Below are 25,410 nucleotides of genomic sequence, written 5' to 3'. Positions count from 1 at the left end.
GCAAAATGGTAAGGTCAATTTTTGCAAATACATTTTTCCATCCCTACAATTACCCAATTTGATGCAACCCTAAATAAATAACTATAGGTCAAGTCTCAAGTTGGTATCAATCCACATCTAGAACAATACTCTCACTTAAATGAGCTAACCTAAGACCCGAATCTTCTTTGTGAGATTGTGAAATAAAACCCAAACCTAGAAACCTGGGATTTAATCGCACCTTTGTCATCACAAACCACCAGCCAATAAAATGGTTGAACTATTCCATCAAACAAGACTAGTGTGGAACCACATAACGACACAAGCAAGAAGGAAGTAATGATCAAAATATCAGTATCTGGTATCATATCAGACAATTTAGATGCAAATATATATACACTTTGAAAACATATAAATAGGGAAATAATTGGATGTGCTAGCAAAACACACACAAATTCCATAAGTACATTAATAACATTAAATTTAAGGTCAAAGTAGCCACAAATAATGTATAAATACATAGGATATTTACAATAATGTAAAATATCCTATGTATCTATAGCAAGATGCATATATAACCTACAATTTTATTGACAATGCATCAATCAAGAGTCCAAGACACATATTATATATATTTTTACAAAATAATACATGCACAAAATCCATTGTTATGTTATTTTCTATCTAAGTCCAAGACAAAAAAAACATTAAACTATTATATTTTAATTATTTTCTATTTTGGTATTTTTACTTTTAACATTAACAAAAAAATCAAAAAATATTATATTCTCAAATGTTTGATAAACAATATTTTTATTTTTGTAAACAAAATATATGTAAAATATATAATCTTAATATCAATTAATATATTTTTATTATTAAAATATCAATTAATAATTTATAAAAATATATAATCTTAACTTAAGATATATTAAATCTATTAGAATTTCTAAGATGCATATCATATAAAAATTCATGATTATTAATTACTATAATAATTATTTTGTTATTAACATTTGTATTTTTACAAATTTTCTAAAATATTTTTTGATAAAATGTAGATTAATGGGTTTGGTATATTCAATTTAATGTTATATTTTTGATTATTTTGCAAACAATGTAGTTATTTTCGTAAATAATAATATGTTGTTAACTAGTGCAAATTAAAATATTAATTAATAATTTATATACATATATAATAATTTTAAGACACTTATCATGTGCAAATATATAAATTTTAAATATTAAAATAATTATTCTATTTTTAATACTTTCTATAAATTTTTTGAGATAAAAAATGTTTTTTGATATAAATATAGATTGATAGGTTATTTATTCCATTAATTTATAAAATTATCGTTTTTAAATATTATTATTAGTTAAGTTATTGAATGTAAACACATGTTATTTGTTTCAAGGGAGGCATGGGGTTGGGGGGTTTTGAACTTTTGAAACCCGCTGGCGCCATGGCCTCACTCCTTCTCAAGCCCTTCAATTCCTCTCTACGGCTGCTTACACTGCAACGACTCACCCGATCGCTTACAAGTCCGAACATCCTCTCTCTCTCTCTCTCTCTCTCTCTCTCTCTCTCTCTCTTCAAGTCTGCTCATCCCGGCGTTTAACTATGCAGATGCTCCGGACGAGAAGAAATGCGAAGATCTGTTGGATAAGAAGCCTATTTTCATTCACCCTACAGCGGTTGTACATCCCGGAGCCATTCTTGGTCAGGTACTTATTTATCTAAGTTGTGCTTTTCCGTTTTATTCTCAACCTTTTATTATTGTTATTTTTTTTTTTCAAATTCGATATGGCAATTAACTTTAACAATATAAATTGTTTTGGTCTGTTTTTTTATCGAATTATTCAAGGTTGAGTGGTCTCTTGTAAAAAAGCAAACTCTTTTCTTTCCTTTTCTTTTCTTTTTTTTTTATTTTTTATTTTTTTCATTTGTGCATTTGCTTTAGAGAACTTCAAAATCCGAAATTCATCGTTCATCTCTTGAGAGCCACTGTTAATGAAAGTTAAACCAGGAAGTACTGATACGAAAATTGATTCATGTTCCTGCGGTTATCCTTTCGTATTGGTTCTTTCTTTTTTTCTTTTTTGCTTAATATAGGAAAATAAGAAAATAAATGATGGATTTGGTCGGCGTGGCCCGCGGGTTATGGTGAGGTATAACACTTGAGTACTTGACTTTTGTATTGGTTTGCTTCATGCCTTATTTATAGTAGGAAACTATAGATTTCAAGTGTTTGACTTTGAAAAATAAGTATTTTGATTAATGATAATGGAAGGGTGAGCTTGTGTCAATCAGATTGGTTAATGCACCACCACCACCATCATTGTTTTTTTGATAATTATCACCACTATCATGGATGTTATTTTTTGTTTATTCGTTTCTATGAAATTTTTGACATGAATTGTAATTTGATATTCTCAACAGGCCTGTTTCTGTCAAGGTTCTGTCTATATCCTACCTACCTATAAGGAAAACAGGAGTCATTGTTTTTCTTTATTTATTTTCAGGGTGTTTCAATTGGTCCCTTTTGTACGGTTGGGTCATATGCAAAAGTTGGGAATGCTTGCCAATTATATCCTGGAAGCCATATTTTTGGAGATACAGAGTTGGGGGATAATTGTACTGTTTTGACGTGAGTGTGTGATATTGCTTCAAGTTTCTATTTTTTTTTTTTCTCTTGTTTATACCCATACAAAGATTGCATTTGTTTTTAAACATGTGTGCTTTTCAAGTAACTTCTGTCCTGCATAATGTTTCATATAGCAAAGTAACAAAATTTTCCTTGTAGCATTGTTTTCCAACATAAGTTCTCCTTTTAGTTTTTAAGAAATTTTCTTAGTATGAACAACCCTGCTAGCGAATTTTTCTTTTAGTGTTTTTCCTGACTTTTTGTTCTCTATTTGAAACTTTGTCAAGCAGTGGTGCTATTGTTGGAGAAGATCTTCCAGGGCGCACAACCATTGGATGCAATAACATTATAGGACATCATGCAGTGATTGGTGTGAAGTGCCAGGATATGAAATATAAGGTTAGGTCCATGTTTGGTGGTTAATTCTGCCATGTTCATCAATGGAGATGAACTCATATTTTACAGCAGGTTTCTGAGAGCAGCCACTTTGTGCAAAAATAAAAGTAAAAAAACCAAAAGTTAGGTCCATATCCAGTCCACCCCTTCCAAAACCCCAAGACTGTAGGTAGATGGGATGAACATTGGGTAATGACCTTTTTTTTTCTCTTGTTGGTACTACCATACCTTACTGATGGATTACTGGTGGGAATTCCAGTGGAACCGAACTAGGAAATCCAATCATGGTAGTGATCTCTTTCTCTCTCTCTCTCTCTCTCTCTCAAGGAAGAGGATTGAAAACCAAAGGAAAGGGGAAAAGCATACGCAATAGGATGTACAGTCAAGACAAAAAACCAAAAATACAAGAAGACGACCCAAACTTTAAATGAGTAATGTATTATTACTTTACAAAAAAAATCCTTCCCCCACTTGATTTAGCCAATTCATCTGCCACAGAATTTAATTCCCTTGGGATCCACCTAATGTGGCAATTCATATGAGAAATTACTTTTATGCAGGAGAGAAGAATGGAAGAGAGAAGAGAAAGAGAGAAGAAGGGAGAAGAGAAAACTGAGAGCCAAAAAGGTATTGCTGGCGGCGCCAGCTTTGATATATATACTAGGGCGACAAAACATAAAAAAATAAAAGAAGAAAATTACAAGAGTACCCCTGCAGTACTATACTTAGACAAATAACAGTCTTCTAACACTCCCCCTCAAGTTGGGACATAAATGTCAATCATGTCCAACTTGTCACATAAATCATGATGCCGTGAGTGGTGCAACCCTTTTGTAAAGATGTCTGCAAGTTGATCTTCAGAGCTGACATAAGGAGTACACACTTCCCCTGTGACGACCTTTTCTCTGATAAAGTGTTTGTTGACTTTGATGTGTTTAGTTCTATCATGCAACATTGGATTAGCAACAATGTTTATGGTTGCTTTGTTATCATAGAATAGTGTCATAGGTCCGTCAACTGGAAAACCCAATTCACCCAACAAATTTTTTAGCCACACCATGAGACGTTGCCCGGTATTCAGCTTCAGCACTAGATCTAGTTACTACATTCTTCTTTTTGCTTCTCCAAGTAACTAAATTACCTCCTATGAAGGTACAATAGCCACTAGTTGACTTTCTGTCATTTAGGGATCTTGTCCAATTTGCATCAGTATACACTTAAACTTTCAAATGTACATGCTTTTGGAATAACAAGCCTGCACCTGGGAACTTCTTAAGATATCTGAGAACTCTTTCTGCTGCTTCAAGATGGATAGTCTTAGGGGCATGCATGAACTGGCTAAGAACACCCACTGCATAAGCTATGTTTGGTCGAGTCATAGAAAGATATAACAGTCTTCCTACAAGTCTCTGGAACAGTTTCACATCCTTGATGGATTCACCCTGACAGTCACCTAGTTTGTGGTTGGGATCAATAGGGGAATCAACTGGCTTTACTCCTAGTTTTCCTGTATCTTGGAGTAGAGCTAGGGCATACTTTCTTTGGGAAATGAAGATACCCCTTTGTGAGTGGGCCACTTCAATCCCAAGGAAGTATTTTAGAGGACCTAGGTCTTTCACTTCAAATTGGGTAGCAAGAAAATTCTTCAACTTCTGAATTTCATCATTCCAATCACCAGTGATAACTATACCATCAACATATACTACCAGTGCTGCAATTTGCCCTTCCCCTCTCTTCACAAACAATGTGTGATCAGACTGACACTGCTTGTATCCTCTTTGTTGTACTACTACATGGAACCTGTTGAACCAGACTCTTGGTGATTGTTTCAACCCATATAATGATTTCTTTAGCCTGCACACTTTCTGTTCATTACCTTGAGCCCGAAAACCAGGGGGTTGAACCATGTATACTTCCTCTTCAAGGTCACCATTTAGGAAGGCATTCTTGATGTCAAGCTGATGTAGATCCCAGTCAAGGTTAGCAGCAAGGGAGAAAATGACTCTAATGGAGTTCATCTTAACAACAGGTGCAAAAGTTTCTGCATAATCTACTCTATACACTTGTGTTAACCCCTTTGCCACTAAACGAGCTTTATACTGTTCCACGGTGCCATCGGCCTTGTGTTTTGATGAAGGGTGATTTGGCACGACCTAGCGAGAAGGGGACACGTGGATACAACCTAACTAAGGGATGACAACTCAGCTTAGCAAGATTAGTTCGCAACGTTTGAGCTCGGGTGTTTAGTCACCTCGGCACATAGTCACCTCGGCACGGAGTCACCGCGGCGCAGGGTCACCTCGGCATTCAATCCAGTTCGGAACTAAAGAATCGAAGTGTCAGCTCGGGGCTATCAACCCGAACCGCCACGTAACGACTCTGGAAGTTTCTCCAGTAGACTCCGAACCTTACGGGATCACGTCGCGTAACGGTAGGCCTAATCTTCTCCCCACCCGGATCGGGCGGAATTGATAAACCTTATTAATTGATACGTTACTCCCCAATTAAAGCGGAAACGGATTCCCTCAGGACGAAGATCCCGGAACCGATCCGCGGAACCCACGAGAGCTCAACTATATAAAGGCACCAACCCCAATGACACAAGGTACGCGTGATTTTTCTACTCTCTAGCTCTCAAACTCTCAAAGCTTTCAGCTCGCACCACAGTACACTAACTTAAGCATTGGAGTGACCTCGCCGGGTTAGCCACCTCGGGTTCTTTGATCCGCTGTCTTGCAGATTCACCTAGCTCGCTGCCCGATTGGAAGTCGGATCATCCTCCAGCAGGGAGTAGTCAGATCGCGCAACATCATGTTTATCCATGAAAACCCATTTACATCCAACTGGATCTTTCCCTTCAGGAAGATCTACAAGTTCCCATGTGCCATTTTTATGTAATGCATTAATTTCTTCCTTCATAGCATCTGTTCATTCAGGTACTGAAAGAACTTCTGCCACATTCTTAGGGATAGGGACACTATCAATGGAAGAGAGAAAGACTCGAAAGGAGAGTGAAATGTTTTCATAGGAAACAAAGTGGGAAATTGGGTGTTTAGTGATGCAAGATCTAATACCTTTCCGATGAGCAATAGGAAGGTCAAGGTCATTAGCAACAAAAGTGTTAATGGCAATAGGGTCAGGAGCATCAATAGGGACCAATGTACCTGAATGGGTATGATCTGCTTTCGAAGAGTCTGATGGCATTGGTGGTACAACTTCTAGGTGCCCCATATCTCTTGAACATGGTTGGCCTTTGTGACGACGAAAGAAGACACGAAAGGGAGGAGGATTAGGAAGAGGAGGGAGCTGAACTAGTTTCTCCTCCATTCCTACACTCCCCCTGAGGAGAAACAGGGAAGAAAGGCTCACTTTCAAAAATGAGACATCCATAGAAACATAAAATTTCCGAGAGACAGGATCAAAGCACTGGTATCCCTTCTGAGTGAAGGAGTACCCCAAGAAAATACAAGGAATGGCACGAGGATCTAATTTGCCACGAGTGGGTGACAAATTTTGAACAAAACAACGACACCCAAACACACGGGGAGGAATGCGAAGAAGATGAGCCTTAGGGAAAAGAAGCTGATGTGGGGCTTTGTACTCTAACCACCTAAGGTAGGTAGCACAAAGGACAACCTTAAGCCAAAAACATTTTGAGACATTCATATGGAATAGTAACCCTCGGGCCACTTCAAGAAGGTGTCGATTCTTTCTTTCAGCAACACCGTTTTGTTGTGGTGTTGGGGAACAAGAGCTACGGTGAAGTGAGCCACGTGAAGCAAAAAATTTCGTGAGATCACTATGAAAATATTCTTTGGCGTTGTCCGATTGAAAGATTTGGATTTCAATTTGAAATTGGGTGAAGATCATCTGCTGGAAATCTTGGATAATTTTAGGTACTTCATCCCTTGTCCGCATGGGATATACCCATGTATATCTGGAGTAATCATCAATAAGGGTAAGAAAATACTTGTAGCCACTCTTAGATGGTAAAGTAACAGGGCCCCAAACATCAGAATGAATAATGTGGAAAGGAGATTCGGATTTATTATTCTTTGAAGAAAAATGAGTTCTACATTGCTTACTCAATTGACAAGTTTGACAAGTAAATTCTAACACTGACACTAATTTAAACAATTTTGGAAACACAACTTTTAAAGACTCAAAAGATAAATGACCAAGACGACTATGCCATAAATAGACCTGACTCTTACAAGATTGACTCTTAGACTTTTTGACTTGAAGACCAGCCTTATTCTCCAGCATGTAAAGCCCATCCACTATACATCATCTACCAATCATTTTCCCCGAGGTCAGATCCTGAATCACACAGTGAGAAGAGAAAAATGTTACTGAGCAGTTTAAGGAATTAGTAATACTACTAATAGAGAACAAATTAATGGGAAATTTTGGGACATGTAAAACATTAGACAAGGTAAGACCAAAAGGAAGAGAAATGGTTCCTTGACCAGCTATGGTAGAATATGATCCATCGGCTAGTCTCACCTTGTCTCTTCCAGAAAGGAGGTGATAGGATTGAAAGTAAGAGGACTTACCAGTCATGTGTTTTAGACGCTCCAGAATCAATAACCCAAGGAGTGTCAAGGGTATGAGATGCTACATGGAAAGCTGTGGCAGAGTTACCTGATGTAGACGCAAATGAAGTTGAGGGAGGAGTATCCATCTGACGAATTGCTCTACCATAGAGCTCTAAATGGTCACGGAAGGAATTTATAATATCCTCCTTTGGGTTAGATCCAGGGGCATGTGTTTGAGTCAAAGTAGTAATGGGGGGTTAATTCTCTGAGTAGCCATATTTGCCATAGTATGTTTTCTTGTATCTTGCTGTCCTGACTTTTTATTCATATTTGAACCTTGCTTCTTATTCAGATCTTGAGCCCATTTCGGCTTTCCATGAAGATCCCAACATGTCTCGGGTGTGTCAGGGTTTCTGGCAATGAGTACACCACATTTTGTCCTTGTCATCCATCTTTTTCTGAAAATCCCCCTTCTTAAAGGTATTTCCCCCACCGGTAGTAACACTCCCTTTTGCTGTCAACACAACTGCATCTCCTCCAGAATTGTTCATCAAATTCCTTCTGCTTTCTTTTGATTGTACAAGAGCATAAATTTCCTGGACGGATGGAAGATCCTTGCTACCTAGGATCTGGACTCTGATAGATTCATATGTAGGGTTCAAACCATGTAGGAAAGCGAACACTATCTGTTGGGAAACAAGTTTTTTGTACAGTTTTGCATCTTCATCACACTTCCAGTCCACATTCTGATAATGGTCTAATTCCTTCTAGACTGAGGTCAAGTCTGAGTAGTACATAGATAGACACCTCTCCCCCTGTTTACAAGTGGACGGTTCTGCCTGTAACTGGTAGATTTTTGCATAGTGACACAATTCAAAATAGGTTGATTTGGCTTGTTCCCAGATCTCATTTGCCGTTTCAGCCCACATAAAATTCCTTCTTATTTGAGGTTGCATAGACACTAAAAGCCAAGACATGATCATGCTGTTTTCCTGGTTCCATTTGTCATATTCAGCACTACCAGAATTGGGTTCTGTATTTTCCCATTTATATAACCTATCTTTCCCCTTGCAGTGATGTATAGTTTGATCCCTCTTGACCACTCTAAATAATTTAAGCCATTGAGAGGAATAACAGCCATGGTAAATGATAGGTCCACACCCCCACTCATTCCATTCGGCATTGAGGAAACACTAGATGTAGCAGAATCTTCACCACTCATGATTTCAGATTCAGAAAAAACACTCTTAAATGGGGTACACAGCCTTAAAAAAATTCTAACGCTGAGGGAGAAAGGAAAACCTCTTTCTGCAAAAGCACAGGTGCTGTTACAGCACTAACAGGTCATCCCTTGAACTACAGAATCAACACAAGTGTTGCCACAGTGCATACAAGTCATCTCTTGACCTACACATCAACATGACGACTTTTACAGCAAGTACAGGTCACTTTCTGACCTTCAGTTCACCATAGAAGCTGCTGTTGCAGCACCCAAAATTGTTACAGCAAGTACAGGTCACTTTCTGACCTTTATTTCACCATAAAAGCTGCTGTTGCAGCACACAAAAGGTCCTCACGACCTACAGTTTTACAGGGATCATCTGACCCCACAAAAAAGGAAAGAAAGAGGTGCTGATCACCTCACATCCAATCAGCAGACCTAGTACAGGTTCTGCCTTCACATGACCAGAAAAAAGGAGGAGAGAGAGAAAAGTTACTTCAGTGCGTGAGATCTTCAATCAGCCGAACAGCAGATGAGGGCGGCAGATTTGGAAATCTGGTGTGAAGAAAAAACTGTTCACTCCACTTCTCTTTTCAGATCTGATAGTCCCGCTCTGATACCATGTTATGCAGGAGAGAAGAATGGAAGAAGAGAGAAGAGAGAGAGAGAAGAAGGGAGAAGAGAGAACTGAGAGCCAAAAAGGTACTGCTGGTGGCTCCAGCTTTGATATATATACTAGGGCGACAGAACATAAAAAAATAAAAGAAGAAAATTACAAGAGTACCCCTGCGGTACTATACTTCGGCAAATAACAGTCTCCTGACAATTACCTCACTAATTTCATTTGATAAGATGAGTTAGTCCCCAAGGACCAAAGCCTGTGCTTTTAGCCCAACCAATTGTATTCCTTGAGTCTCCTTAAATGGACAAAGAAGTGATAGGTAGGGACTAGCCGCTGTAAGGCCCATTGATAGAGTTCTTATGCTTCTATAGAATCAACCTGTCCTATAGGCCCACTAAATCCCCACGTCATATCACCTTCAGATTTGAGAATGACTCCACCCATACCAGCAGTATTTGGGGAGCCTAGGGAGTCCATGCAGCTGCCATCAAACTGGAGTTTAAAATCAGTAGAGGACTGGGGCTTAGGATAGGCCTAGTAGGAGGCTCAAAATGTGAGGTTTGAAGAATCCTCCAAGAGATTCCTGCTGATACCTCTGTAATTGATGCCTTTAAATATCTTATGGTTCAGCATCCATGAGTAAAGAATGGAGTGAATCCTCCCCCAAGGTCTTCAAAGGAGGTGACTTTGTTCTCAAATACTCTTCTATTGCATTCTTCCCAGATGCACCACATCAGCATTAATAACAGCTTTTCAAATATAATCTGCGCCTAGATCCTAAATATCTTACTGGTCTATCTCCTACTCTATGTTGCTTTCTTTTGATTTGGTTTTATGTACCAAGGACCAGCGTGATACTTCATCATTAGTGTCACATGAAACCAGATTACAAATGTCATTTATGGTACTCCATCTCTTTGAAGTGCAATCTTGACTAACAAATGTACTAGGAAAAAAAGTAATAAAAGGAAGTGTGGAAGGTGAGAATCCAAAAATGTACTATATCTTGCCAATCTTTATATAAAAGCTTATAGGAAAAGAATATTATATAGTGTCATATAATCTCTTCCTGCGATCATGAAACAGTCGTCTTCTTTTCACTCTTGCCCTTTCTCCTTTCTGGAGCACTTATGATGAAGGGTCCATTGTCAGTTTAGATTGGATATAGACTGGGATAAGGTCTATGAGAACTTTCTAGATTGTAATTTCAAGTACAATTTCTATTCGTTTATTTCATTCCTTATGCGATCACCTGTTTACAGTACGTGCTTTCAAAAATGATTACAATATTATTTTTTCAATTGAGAAGCATATATAACTAGTTTGGAAGCAGGATAGCAGTTCTCATGGTTATTCTTCTCCTGTTTTAGCCAGGGGATGAGTGCTTTCTTGATATTGGAGACAACAATGATATTAGAGAGTATACATCAATTCACCGATCTTCAAAATCAAGTGAAAGAACTGTATGGAAGGGTGACGTTAATTGATGAATTCCCAAGTCTCAACTTTAGAACTTTTGTTTTTCAACTTCTACAATTTTCTTATGGTCATTGGCATTTTATTATTAGGTTATTGGTGACAACAATCTTATTATGGGGTCTTGTCATATTGCACATGACTGCAAAGTGGGTAACAACAATATTTTTGCAAATAATACTCTTTTTGCAGGGCATGTTGTAGTTGAAGTATGTTTTCTTGTCCTTTCATTTATGGGATCACATTACTCTATTTAGTTTTTCCTGGGAGAGTGTTTGTACGATTGTACCTAAAGATGGTTCAATGTCTTTATGTAGGACTATACCCACACTGCTGGAGCCATTGTTGTTCATCAATTTTGTCATATTGGTTCTTTTTCTTTCATCGGAGGTGGTTCTGTGGTATGTGCATCTTCAGGTCTCTAGTTAGTTATTCTTGTTGTATACTGAAGTTTCATGAAATTCTGCACTACCTTGTATTTTGGCTTGATAATTGGCAAGAATTCTACTTGAATTGGAAAAAAAGGAATTATATTCATTGTCAAGTCCTCTCTGAGTTATATTATCTTCTGCATAATTTCAAAAAACCATTTACTCCCAAAGGTTTCACAAGACGTTCCGAGGTACATGATGGTGTCTGGAGAAAGAGCAGAGCTTCGTGGCTTAAATTTGGAGGGTTTACGACGTTGTGGATTCTCAGCAGAAGAGGTTGGTTATTAGTCGAATACTTTCTTTTACACTTTCTTGTTGGTTAACACTTTTAACGATGCTATAATGTTCTTTTTTTTACTGATGCTAATAAATATTAATAAAGTCAAGGTTTTAAAGTTTGGTTTTGAAATGCCTTGAAATTGAAAATTTGGGATTATATTTTTCCAGAATTCAAGTAAAGAATCCAAATAAGAAAGAATTCTTTCTATTATCCACCTTGTTTATTCCTGTATCTTGGCTAGCCTTCCTCGTTCTTCTCTTCAACTTTCTATTTTCATCTTAATATATTAATATAATACACATATTTACATGTATAAACATGGTTAGCCTGAAACCCAAAGGGAATCTTATGAAGAATCTTCTGAATATGAGAAAATCAGAATAATCAACAAGGAATGAGAAGTTTTGAAGAACAGTTCTATGCATCCTGAGGAGAACTTAGATTATATATATTTGAATGATTAACAGGAAAATTTGGTATGAATGATGGCTTTACTGGTAATAGTATTCATACATATATGTTATATGGGTTACATTTTTCATGTCTTTGTGTTTTATATGGTTGCGATTTGTGAACAAACTTATAAAATTTTGTCATGTAACCTGAGAAAACACTTTCTTTTGTGGCAACAAAATATGCAAGGCCATATCTCTTCTATAAATAATACATTAAGAGAAGGAAATGCATAATTGGTGGTTAAGTTGATTGCTAATATACTGGTATTACCCAAACTTGTCTGTTTCTTGAAACTTCTTATTTGAATACAACATATCCAATGACGTTGAGTAGAATTTGGTGAATCTCTGTTCTTTTCTTAGCCTACCTGGTGGTTCATTATTTTAAGTTCATGTGTGCTAAGAGAATACTTACCACTTGGTATTTATTTTTGAATTATTTATGAAATGTTATAACATTAAGGATATGTTCCTTATGACAAATGTTCTAGATTAAGAGCATGAGGAAGGCTTATCAAAAGATATTCATCCCCAAAGATGCAAAGTTGGGGGGAATTGAAGACCGCCTCAAAGAATTGGTAATCACATTTCTGTTGTACTTGATTACTTTTGCATGTGCACACATACAAACACCCAACAGAAAAGGAAAAAGAAGAAAAAAGAGGATGACTAGCCACTTTTGCAGGAGCATAATGAAGAATTATCCAGCTTTCCCGTTATACGCTCTATGGTGCAATCTATTCGTGACTCTTTTGACGAAACACGCCGTGGAATTTGCAAGTTCAGACATTGGAGTGGCTCCTGAAGGCCACAGTTATAGTGAGTTGCTATTATTTTTGTTCACTGTCAGATGTATTTATTTTGTTTTATTTTATTCTTACTGTGTACTATAATATTTCATTTTTTTCTGATGAATGGTCCTTCAAATTAGCCAAAATTGCACCTTAATTATGGGGGATTTATGATTGATTGGAGATCCCTAGGCTTACAGTTTTCAAAAGTAGTCAAGTAATGCCTACTATGCAAGTATGCATGATCAATACAATACCTTGTTCAGAAAAGGTGGTTATTTTTTTTTGTCATTTTTGCTTTTCAGATTGTTCTAAGGATGTTTTTGTGCTATGACTTCCTTTCCCGTTTTTAGATCTCTTGTAACTTTTTTTACCATAGAATATTTAGAGATGTAGAAGCAGGAGTCTTCAATTATGATCGAAGTCATCAAAGAGTGGGAGGAGGGTGACCTTTCAGGTGCCTTACATTGAAAAGATCTTAACATGGTGGTATAGGTTAAATTTTGGAATCTTTCACTTCATTGTGAGGAAAGGGAGGGAAAGAGAAAGAGGGGAAGTTTATTGTTAAATTATTCAGATTTTAGAAGTTCCTATTAGTATTGGGATATTCCATTAGAACCAGGGTTCTTGCTTTCAAGATCTTGAGTGGGCAAAGAAGCTTTTCTTGTCCAACTTAGTGGTTGAAGAAGATAAAAAAATCATGATTTGGGCTGTGGAAAAAGGGATACTAAGGATATATTTCATTAAGGAAGTATGAAGCTTGGCATACACTTTTTTGTGGGCATCATCTGTATCTTCTTTGGTTTTTCAGCAGCAGGGGCATTTTCATGATTTTTGTACTTTTCTATTGGGTTCTGATCATGGGACTTTATCCTTTTATCCTTTCACAGTTGTTTAAGTCCATGAGCAGTTTAGTTTCTTTTCTTGTTTTTTTAGCATGAATTAGGTCTGACCAACCCCTATAAGAAAAGGCCATTACCCAATGTTGGTCCCAGCTCTGGGCCTTGGAGGGGTAGACTAGGTACAGTCCTAACCTATGTTTATTTTTTCTTTGGCACAAAATGGCCGTATTCAGACTTGAATTCTCAGTTCTCATGGATGCCAGTCCCAGATTTTACCATTAAACCAAGTAATCACCCCTTGACCAACCCCCTATACCTATAGGAACCTATAGGCATTTCCTTTGCTCCTGACTAAAATTTGGTATTTGGTTGTCAACAATTTGAGAACTTATATGCATACCCCCTCTTTCTTTTAATGAAATCAGTTAACTTATTTAAAAAAAAAAGAATGGGAGGGAAAAGGAGAGCTATCGTTGTACACAATGCCCTTGCCATACCCTAAAATGTCAGTACCCCCATTGCTTTTGAAAACAAAAACAACCACCACATCAGCAAAATTGCAGCCCGATCATCAAGAGAAAGAATGGGAAGGAAAAAGAGCTGTCGTACATAAGGCCTTAGCCATGCCTCTCTGAGATAAAATGTCAGCATCAGCATTTAAGGGGGTGTTGGACAACATGGTTGGTTTTGTTTTTGAAACCAACCAAGCGATGGGGTCCCCTGCAAGTAAAAACTCTGTATACACTGCAATCATGAGAATCCAGCCGCACATTGGGAACATCTCTCCCATGAATTTAATACATGTGTGGAAGATATTTCCATTGTGTGGCTAGATGCAATGTGCACAATTTTTGGTTATAGGAGATCCGGGAGATCCAAGTTTGTTGTCAAACACCCCTTAAATCTCTGGGAATCAATTACAAAACAGTAAGGACTAAGGAAAAAAAGATTATCCTTGTTCATAAAGGAAGTGCGCCAGCCTTATGGAATCCATTGTTAAGTGAAGCTTGGTTTTACTATCATGGCTCTTAAGTCTTGACACCCTTCTTTTCCTTATTAACATCACATACATTATAAAATATCATTTAAAGGAATACCTATCAACAAAAAGAAAAAAAAAAAAATCATTTCAGGGGAATACCAAGGCTGCAGCTTGAATCAAAAGAGCAAGAGGTACTTAGTTTTCTTGGTCTATACAAGCGATTCGAGTTCATTGAATCTTACTGGCCTTTTATGAATTTCCTCTTTTTCTACCTGCGGTGCTTAGTTGTTGTGAACATCCAAATTAATGATCCCAGCTTAGGTAGGGATTATAATCACTAATCATTACATTCTCTTTTGCCTTGGACAACTTCTCCATGCCACACTACAAGATCTAATTTTGTATAGAAAAAAAAAAGAATAATGGCCGTGTAAATAAACTAGTAAAGTATCGATCTTCCTCCACAAACAGATTCGTAGCTTATATTCCTAGACTTGCCAAAGCCTAGTAGCTTGTTGCCCTCTAGGTTTGCAAATACCATCCAGTCTACTTTTCTCCATAGAGTCGCTACAGAACTGATCATAACTGCCTGATGGGTATTGTCTTCGGATCGAAGGTGGGTAGAGGCAAATATCTTCTTTATGGCTTCTTGTGAGGATTCCTTATCTTTTTGTCTTGGAGAGAACAGGAATCCGGCAGATAGAATTTCCCTTTCCTAGTGTCTATGTGCACTGTATTGAGAATGTTGAGGGACTTAAAACTGTCAAGGAGGCAAAAACATCTGCTTTCCCTTGTACATATAGTGTCTCGTTTAGGGGTGGATTCGAGCTGAGCCAAGCCGAATATTACGAGGCTCGAGCTTGGCTCGCCAAGGTAGTACAAGGCTCGAGCTCGGTTCGAGCTAGAACCTTGAGCTTGAACTCGGCTTGAGTCAAAAAAACTCGTAAGCTCGAGCTTGAACTTGGCTTGAGCTCAATTTAAGAAAAAATGTTTTATAAAAATAAAAATATATATGAAAACATTTTTTTTATTTGTAAAAAATTAAGAATTATAATATTTTTATTATATATATTATTTTCTATAATTTTATTATATATATTGTTTTCTACTCGAGCCGAGCTCGTGGCCACCCTTAGTCTCATTGATGGGATCATGGGAATGACATTTACTTCCATTTTTCCCACAGATGATTATGCTACTTCACATGTACTTTAATATTTGTTAAATATCAGCAATGTTCAAATTCACTGAACCATTGTGAAGTCTTTGATTTTTCTTTGGAGCAGCCTATAGGCTCTTCCTATGCTGAAAGCCTGGAACTGTTGGGTTGGGATCTTCAATCTTGGAGATTAATAGGATGGATTGAAGCTCTACAGTCGGAACTATAGCCCCTGTGAACCAAGCTTAAGATTCGATACAGACTGGTTTTATAGGGACGGCTTTGTATCCCAACTGCAAGGTCCCAATCTGTTTTTTTCCCTCTCTGTTTTTGTTTCTTAAGCAAGACCAACCCAATTCTTAACACGTTTAATAGTGATATGGCTTGTCCATACCATCTTTTGGATTGGGGACCCTCTGAATCAGCCATTTGCTCACTCCCTCACTCCATTTCAGCCCTAAGTTCTCTCTCTCTCTCAATTTATTATAAAGAACGATTAACAATGTGACAAGGGGAGTTGAAGTTTACCAGTGAATGGAGACAGAGGAAAGAACATGTGGAAAAACTTGCCACTGGTTCGTTTATCCAAACAAGGCTTTTTTTTGTTGTTAGTGGAAAAATAAGATTTCGTTTTATTTCAAAAGTCGTTTTAACAATCTCATTAAGCTATTCTTTTGCCCCTCCCCCTTCATCTTTTTAACAATTACTATCCTTTAGCGAAGTCTGGTTTTGAACAGCCAAAATTTGATGACACTCTTTTTCTATATATATATATATATATATATATAAGGACTAAAGAAATGGAGATAAGAGCAGTATAATTAGTTATTAACATTATAGACTGTATTTAGCACAGTTGACTCTATGGGCTGTTGTTTGGCAACATATTCTAGTACAAATAATTAAAGTTACAAAATGGGTTATGATGCAAACTTACTTGTGTCCTTAGATTCAACTTTGGTGGCATAATAAGACATAATTGGCCTAACATAATGTGCAAATAAGATTAAAAGCACATGCTTGCTTCCATCTATCCTCATTTCAGTAGTGGTTGTGGTTGAGGCTGTTGCTTTGTGGGCTTGGATTTGGAAGTATGAATGTGACCCATGTGGTTGTCTACCAATTCTGAGCTTCCTTTTTAGTGGATTATTCCTACCATGTTCATACTTTAATTAACCCTATTTTTCTATGATTACCAAGGATCTTCTCTTCTCAATGATCCTTCCTTACGCGACATACTTCTATGCCCATAAACTCTATGATAAAGAAAAGAAAGAAAAAAAAAACTTTTTACTATTTATAATGTTCCAAGTGACCCACTGTAGCAAGGCAAAATGGCATCCCTTTCTGTTGCTGCAGGCTTTAAAACCAGCAGCTACAATGGTTTCTGTATGTGTACAGATAATACTTGGGGTAAGATCCTCTGGATCAGCCTCATGTGCAGTTTCTTTAATCAGCTCTTGATCCATGCTCTCTCTCTCTCTCGTGCGGATCAATCATTCACTATTCACGAGCACAAAAACTATGTTATCATTTAATGGGGTGGAGTACATTATGATAGACTAATTGGTGTGCTTTAATAAGTTTGGAGCATGTGTGGAGGAAGGTTATGTACCACGAATGTTTAGGTAAAGAACTATTTGTGTCTGCCGTATATACTGCACAGGTGGGCAATGGTCCTTGATTTGGTTTGTCGAAATGTTAGGCCATCTTTGAATTAACACAATCCAAACTTGACAGGAAATTAATGATGATCACTTTCAAAGCACAACTCAGATGGCCATTGATTTGCTTTTTGAACGGTGAATGGTGGATACTTACCTGGGTCCAGCTTGTGACCACCCCCAATGAATTTGAAGCTGATTGGGATTGACCAATTCAGGTGTTGTTTGGAAAGTCTTTTTAGAAAGATTTTCCAACAGTCTAGATGTCCAAACAATATATTGAACTTTTGGGGTATTGTCTTTAAAGATAAAGACCGTTTGGTAAATAATTTGGTCTATCGGACTTTTAAAAACACATTTAGAGGCTATTTATCACATGAAAAGATTAGAAAATTTCATTTGAAGCTTTCTAAAAATCAATGTTTTCGGTCTTTTTCAACTTTTGGTTTCCAAATGAAAAAAAATACTGAATTTTTGGTTTTCTGAACTTATCAAAGCCAGAAGATCACATGGAAAACTTGCCAAGCATGGCCTCAGAACCTGGAGCAACGAGTATTTTAGGCTCAGTTTAGAAGGAGTACAAATAGAAATATGTAGAGTGCAAAAATTTGTATTTTATATTATTTTGTATACATTTGCTTTTGTACTCTTTCCAAACTGAGCCTTAAGACCATGCATGTGTCCACGGATGCTCCACTCAGACTGGGAAATTAAAACCAGACTATACTGACCTAATCAGGCAAAAACCATGCAAGAGATTCTATATTTCCATATCATCGGATGCTCATTCAATTTAATGCTTCATTAGTACAGATATTCTGCTGTACTTTAGAAAAGTTAAAACGATCCCCCACAGATGCAGTCATGCAATGACAAGGGAAAGAACCACTGGTGGACCTTGCTTTTCCACCAAATTTGAAACCCCAAATAAAATATGGGAAAACTTCATATTTAGTGGTAGGAAGAACTATTAGTTAATTAATCACTTAAGAAATACTCGACCATAAGGGAGCTTAATCAGATGAGCATTTCGTTTATCTTATGGAATGGAACCATTTTAAGAGCAATATGAAGATGTCAATCAACCATTAATATACTCTGGTTTTAAGTCATTAGTCTTCAATGAACATGAAAAGCAAACAACCATTGAATAGAATTGATACAGAGAATTTTCCTTGCACTATTCCTGAGAGCGATTGCATGGCCTAAAGAAGAAAAACCCCCAAGTTGCATAAATGGTACAAGTCACTTCACATAACAAGCAATTAAAAATCAAGTCAAACAAGTATAGAAAAAAACCCCTCAAACACCATTCTCTCCTCTTTATCTATTGTTTAGGGAAGATTCCACTCCATGATAGTAAGAATTTAATAAGCAAATTGATGTCTTTTCTGGTCCAGATTACAAAATAGTGAGAGGCACTTAAAATATTCCCAACTTGTGTTTCAGATACATTGGATTAGGAAACCCACAAACTAATTATACTTAGCAAGCTGGGGCCAAGTATAATAATACCACTAAGCAAGCCAAAAGCAAGTAGAGAAGGATATCTATCTGAAAAGTAACTTTTTATTAATTATATATTTCAATTTCCATTCATACATTGATTTATATATATATTACATTAGATGGGAAAACAATTTCCTTTTCTCCTCCTCCATTAAATAGCATATATTAATAGTGAGCCAGATAGTATTGACTTATATAAGGGGAATCAAAAAAATTGTCAAACTGTGCTTGTGTGGTTTTATTTCCCAAGAAATAAATGCCAAGTATACAAAATTTTTATTTACGGCTTAAGACAAATCCATCCCACACCAAACATCTTAATGAATCTAAGAAAATTGGTTTGATTAACTTGTCTTGTGGGTTGTATCCTTGTAGGGTGGGGATCGGATTTCTCTGAATACTGGACAAAGTGAATGAAGTATTTGATGCACCCAAACAACCACCATTATCCGGTAGGTGTCTTCTTGATCTTGGCCCATTATTTTGGGTATTGGAGACAGGTATAAACTAGTTGGTGGGTAATATTGACTGATTTGATTAAAGAAGAAGAAGAAGGGGTGGGGGATTCTGTGAAAATTCATTGGCTACAAGCAGCCCATAAAAAAAATAGAGTGTTGAAACCAAACCCTCCGATTTGCCCTACATAAATATATGTTATACTGACAGGGAGTTTGGACAACCAAATGATTCAAAAATCAAAACTAATCTACTCAGATTAATGTTTTAACTTTCTTAGTATTGACGCATTAAAACATTTCCTATTTCTTATTATAACTTATAATGTTGTTGGTTGATCAGCTTCAAATTTCTAGATCCTCGTTTTCTATTTTAATCTGGCTTCCTTCTTTAAGCTACCCACCTAAGCCATTCAAAATTAATTCCATCTCTCTCTCTCTCTCATCAATTCAAAGTCAATTAATTTTATGGTGTAAATTAAATGGGTGGGGACTCAAATACTAGATAAATATACATAACACATACCCATGATTGATGATTCATATATAGGAAGATAGATAACACAAGGGTCCCCACCTACAGGAATGGCAGTATGGGATTAGCTTTTTCATACATAGAAACGTTCTGTACGTCTTCTACATAGCTTTTCCTTTAGTTAGAAAGAAACAATTAGGCTGGAAAAATATCCAACGCAAAAACTATGTCCATCCAATACTCCTTCCTTATTTTGCATTCTTATTGAACTCCCCAGTCCCCACCCATCACACACATTATCATCAATTCATCATATATACACCAACGAACTAATAACTTGTTAGTGAGACCTCTCTCTCTTTCTCTCTTCCTCCCTAGCTTCTTTGTGCTGTGGGTGTCGGTGAGTTCTGTCGTGTTTGAGTTTTGTCCGAGTGAGAATGGGCAGGAAATGCTCACACTGTGGGAATATAGGTCACAATTCAAGAACTTGCACCACTTACAGAGGGAGTGCCGCCGCCGCCGTTGGTGGGCTGAGGCTCTTCGGTGTGCAACTCGACTTGCTTTCTTCATCTCCTTCTCTTTCCATGAAGAAGAGTTTTAGCATGGATTGCTTACCATCGGCCTCGTCATCATCAGCTTCTTCTTCGTCGTCTTCGTCTCAAGTTGTCACCGATGAGAATTCAGATAAAGCCCCCAATGGGTATCTCTCGGATGGTCTCGTTGCCAGAACCCAAGAGAGGAAGAAGGGTGAGCACGGATTGAGTTCTGTTTTATCTTCTTTTTGTTTCGCCATACAATGCAGTTAGCGATAGCTTTGGTTTTGGAAGGTGGATACTTTAATTACTCGTTTACTTTTTTTTTTTTTATGTCACGATCATGTAAAACTGTTCTGTTCTGTTCTCTAGATTTTCGACCCCTTCTCCTGGCGCTTCTCTGAGTTGATTTTCCTGAGGAATTGGAGCAGAGCCTAGTTTTTGTTTCTGAAAGCTTTTCCATGAATCTCCCTGTCGTTGACTTTCATGAGCAGAACCTAGATTTATCTTATCCCTGAAGCTTTTGGCGTCTTACTTCATGTTTAGGCCTTCTTTTCTACACTCCCATACACCTTCCAACGGATTTTCCTGTAAATGGGGTTGTGCGGATGTTTTCTAATAGAGGTTTTATTCTTTTACTAGTGGTTTCTAATTCAAATTTCCTGTTTGGTCGTGATGGTTTTGGTATTGGTGCGATGATGACGGTTTCTCAGAATTACTCTCAAATGCGCCAAATTAACTCTAATTCCTCACTCATGGATCCATTAATAGTTGATGGTTTCCTTTTTGATTTCACAAGACTTCATTATTTGTCAATTTGCTAGTGAGAAACTTAATTCTGTATGTCAATAATATTAGTTAGAATTGTCATTTTTCTTGACTAATACGTTTTTACTTGGGAGGTGTGACTGTTTTTAATGGTGGATGATTAGGAGTCCCATGGACAGAGGAAGAACACAGGACATTTCTAGCTGGGCTTGAGAAGCTTGGCAAGGGTGACTGGAGGGGTATCTCAAGGAACTTCGTCACCACAAGAACTCCAACCCAAGTTGCAAGCCATGCCCAGAAATATTTTCTCCGGCAGACATCTCTCAACAAGAAGAAGCGTCGTTCAAGCCTCTTTGACATGGTATATCCACCATTCTGAAATCCTATTATACATTATTGGATCCTGTGTTATCAATGTCAAAACCAGTCCTGTGCCTCTCTTTTGCTTCTTAACTTTGCAGGTTAAGAGCAGCAGCAGCAGTATGGCAGATCAGCAGGTTAGCACTACCAGTTTCAAGCTCAAGGACCCTTCTGTTTCCTGTGGATTGTTGCCCATTGGTCCCATTACTTCCCCATCCTTTACCATAGCAACAGCTGCTTCGTTTAATGAAGTTTATCAGGACACTAACCTACAACCACTGTTAGACCCTAATCCATTAGAACAATGCACCAAGCTAGATGACCAAGAAACCAGTTTCTCCAAATTTCCTTCAAGCTTTCATTTGATGCCAGTTCGACCATATGAATCACTTGATGCAGGGCCTAGTGCTACCATCACAACAAACCCCACTGTCCAAAATGCTTCACCTGATCTAAAGCTCACACTTTCTGTCCAGAGGCCACTGGATCAGGGTAAATCGTCCCCAGGTCCCCTTTTAATCGGACCCATTAGTGTGATCTAGCTCTAGCTAGCAGAATCCATGAGTGAATAGTTGCCATTATCAGTGTTATTCCTTTTTGAGCTGAAACGGAGGATGGAACAGGTGATCAATTGAAGGTGGACATTTTTAATGTCTTTTGCACTCAACGACATTGTTACTGTTGTACTCTCAGAATGTTCCAAAAGAAAATAGTCTTGTTGTCTGAATGAGCAGACTGTGGATGACACTTAAATGGGAGTAGCTAGATCTTATCAAGGAAAGAGAGTTCCTCTGTATATGGGTAATTAAATTGATTTACATGTCATGAGAACCGACAATTTGATGCAGTCATGATGTTTTGTGCTCCATTCACGTTTCTGTTCATTGACTGAAACAGCAACCAAAAAACAAAACAGATGTCAGAGATACAAAACTTTAGCAATTACCACCACAGGAAATCTCAATACCTAACTGCTTTTCTGTCTTCCCCACTTTAGCTTCAATTTGGAGCTTAAAGAACACAGCAGATTCAATTCCTTTAAAGTGCTAGTTGCATCAATAAAGGTGTCCATGGAAAATTAGGACCAGGAAATATTTTAATCTTATGCCTTTTCTGTTCTGTCATTCAATCAATCCATCCAAGTTGAACATGCCAACTTGCTCAGTTGCACAAGTATCCTAAATACACGGATTTGAAACCTGTCTTCACCTGCTGACCAAGTTAAAACTAATTTCCTACCCACAAAGAATAAATCCTTCTTTTGAGTTTCTGGGTTGTAAAAATAGAAATTTACCATACTTCACTAAATTATCTTAATGAGCTCTTTCTGATCTTTGAAGGACTACAAAGAATTGTAAGTTAATTGAAGCTGTACTTCATTTGTAATAGAGGTAATTTGATTGTCAAAACAATAACCAGTGAAGCTCTTCCCCTTTTTACTATACCCTCTTACAAGTTGCATTCATTCTTCTTTTAACCATTGGCCTGGGCATCTAATGCTTTTATCAAAAAACACTTTTCAATCAAGAACAAGACATCAGGCACAAGAGAGGAAACAAAGTATGACATAGACTATGACATGGCTAAGCAGATTTGTCCTGGTCCAAAAGGGTTGAAACTTTTGTAGTTGACACAACAAAGCCGAAGAAATGGTCCAACTTGTATTAGCAACACCACTGAATTTGTGAATTATATGACTCAATAACGACGTTACAGTCGACCAAATCGACAGAAGGAACTTTTTCCATCAATAAAACTATACTCAATTTTGCATTTGATTTAATTTTGTATTGCATGCACATGCTTAGTCATACAACAAACTTCGAATTGTCGGATTGATTCAAGTGGCCTTTAAGGTTGAGCTACTGGAGTGCAATTTAAGTCAACAAATCTTGAGATATTATTGTGTTTAGAATGTTCTTTTCTATTTATTTTTGGGTTTAATTGCAGAAAGAAAGGAGGGCGAACAATTAAGCCTTCAACATTTTCAAAAGTGTGATTACAGGATTTACATATACGATTCATTACCTTAGGTAAGACCTGATATAGTGTCCATGGATTTACAAAATTGAAGGATCTAGATGTGTGTCTAAGGCATTAACACATCATTCCAGCTCCAGGGTTTGTGACAACTATTACCATGTGGATAAGGGGAGAGAAAGAATAAAGCATGTCCACAAACTGTGAAGACAAAACTTTTGGGTCTTTTCTGCCTAATGTTGTCATCCAGCTCCTTTCTTCTGCTACTTGCTTGGGAAACCATTGAAGTTTTGTGGGGGGACCTCGACCTCTCAGTAATTGGTTTGCTTGGTGGTGTAGACCTTTTGTTTCTTTTCAGTTGATTTTGACTTACACTGTGTGGATAATATAACATGTGAAGAGGATAACTTGATAATAGCATCTTTATGAAGGTTTGAAGTGATTCCAGAGTAGGTTACTTTTGAACCTCACTGTAAAGGTAGTACCTCACCTATTACTCTGTTTTTATTTATTAACTTAAAAAACACAAAACAGAGTCATGGTGAGAGTTCAGTCAAATATAATAAAGCTTCCCAAGTAATTTGCCAAGAAAAATAAGTATCCAAATATCATATCTTAATTTGTAGAAATATATCCTACTTTGTTTCAGCAATTACTCCTCTCTCTCTCTCTCTCTCTCCCCCTCCCCTGAATATGAACAATTTATCATATTTGATTATCACTTTTAAGAAATAGCGACGTGTGAACCACCGAGCATGCCTTCTTTACTACCTGTAACTGTCAATGGGGTGGCAAAAATTTCTCTCAGAATGAGCCAACGATGTGTCAAATTTCGCATATCCCATTATCCTTTCTGGAAGCTTTTCGTTGTATTCCAATTTTCATAGTCACATGTTTCCTTTGGATTAAATTTTGCAACAACTCTAGAAGAAGGATCACATACAACCAGACAAGGTGGGCCCTTGCATCGTACATATATTTTAACCAACCAAGTAAGCCATTTTAACCAAGTGAGCCACCACTCGGATTAGTTGAAACTTCAGAAGTGATCACTGCTTCTGACATTTTTCAAGCTATTTCCCTTTAGTACTCTTCGTTCTTTACATTGTTAAATGCTAATATACATTTCCTAGTAAAATAATAGTTTGAGGTGATTTTCTTCGGATATGAAACACTGTAACTTAGTTCAATTTTACATCAGGATTCGATTTTTTTTTCTTTCTTCCTCTGTATTTTACTCGTTTCTTTTTTGGGTTGAATTATCAGTCCTACCACCATTAGTGGGTGTGTATATACAGAAATAGGATTAGCTGAATGCAATAGCTATTCAGCAGGCTGTGGGATCAATGACAATGCCCCACGCCAGTCTTTTAATGCTTGGGCCCACAGTCACTCAATCTCTCACTGTGGGCCTATGTATTTTATCACTTGCGTGGGACTTTATAATTGGTTATACAGCCCCTTACACAGCCATCATTACAGCTAATCCGAATTCATATATAAGGGTAAATTAGCAGCCACCCTGTATTTAATTAGGGGGTGGTAACACTTATCTGTTCCGCCCCAAACTTTGTTTTGCGGAAAATTTTAGATTTAGTACTTTGCCCTGGGTCTGTTGATGGGGTCAAGGTTCTAAATATCAACACTGCGTTTGTAGGGCGTACCGACCTGTGTCAGTGTTTTTTTTTTTTTTATGTTTTACTTATTTTTTTGAAATTGGTTTAGAGAGGCTGATTTAAGACCTGGCTACCCTCTGAACCAGTGATTGATCCAATACAACCCCTGTAGGGATGTATCAAGAAGCCACTGGCACGGTATGTATTAGCTGATACATATCGATACTTT

At 37.3% G+C, this 25,410-nt stretch overlaps 2 protein-coding genes across 8 annotated transcripts; both read left to right on the top strand.

Moving 5' to 3' along the window:
* Window positions 1-1,387: 1,387 nt before the first annotated feature.
* Window positions 1,388-17,883, top strand: LPXA (bacterial transferase hexapeptide repeat-containing protein). 7 transcript variants are annotated; one of them, XM_010263882.3, is made up of 11 exons: window positions 1,388-1,524; window positions 1,610-1,707; window positions 2,506-2,630; window positions 2,918-3,026; window positions 10,776-10,868; window positions 10,974-11,090; window positions 11,199-11,282; window positions 11,484-11,588; window positions 12,539-12,625; window positions 12,733-12,866; window positions 17,562-17,883. In XM_010263882.3, exons 1-10 carry the CDS (start codon window positions 1,404-1,406, stop codon window positions 12,850-12,852), a joined length of 1,059 nt encoding a protein of 352 aa, XP_010262184.1. In that variant the 5' UTR covers window positions 1,388-1,403; the 3' UTR covers window positions 12,853-12,866; window positions 17,562-17,883. The 7 variants fall into 7 exon arrangements, with proteins under 7 accessions (XP_010262184.1, XP_088748860.1, XP_010262183.1 ...); XM_088892734.1 differs by having other exon boundaries at window positions 2,915-3,026; XM_010263881.2 differs by lacking the exon at window positions 17,562-17,883 and having other exon boundaries at window positions 12,733-13,723.
* A 2,235-nt stretch (window positions 17,884-20,118) lies between these two features.
* LOC104600756 (putative transcription factor At5g61620) lies at window positions 20,119-22,453 on the top strand. The gene is made up of 3 exons (XM_010263880.3): window positions 20,119-20,671; window positions 21,390-21,586; window positions 21,687-22,453. Exons 1-3 carry the CDS (start codon window positions 20,362-20,364, stop codon window positions 22,125-22,127), a joined length of 948 nt encoding a protein of 315 aa, XP_010262182.1. The 5' UTR covers window positions 20,119-20,361; the 3' UTR covers window positions 22,128-22,453.
* Window positions 22,454-25,410: the final 2,957 nt, after the last annotated feature.

This window comes from Nelumbo nucifera, chromosome 8 (genome assembly GCF_055504915.1).
Source record: "Nelumbo nucifera cultivar China Antique chromosome 8, China Antique-T2T, whole genome shotgun sequence".
In the NCBI taxonomy this organism is placed as follows: domain Eukaryota; kingdom Viridiplantae; phylum Streptophyta; class Magnoliopsida; order Proteales; family Nelumbonaceae; genus Nelumbo; species Nelumbo nucifera.
The sequence above is the reverse complement of the archived record's forward strand: the minus strand, read 5'-3'. Positions and strand labels throughout refer to the sequence as shown.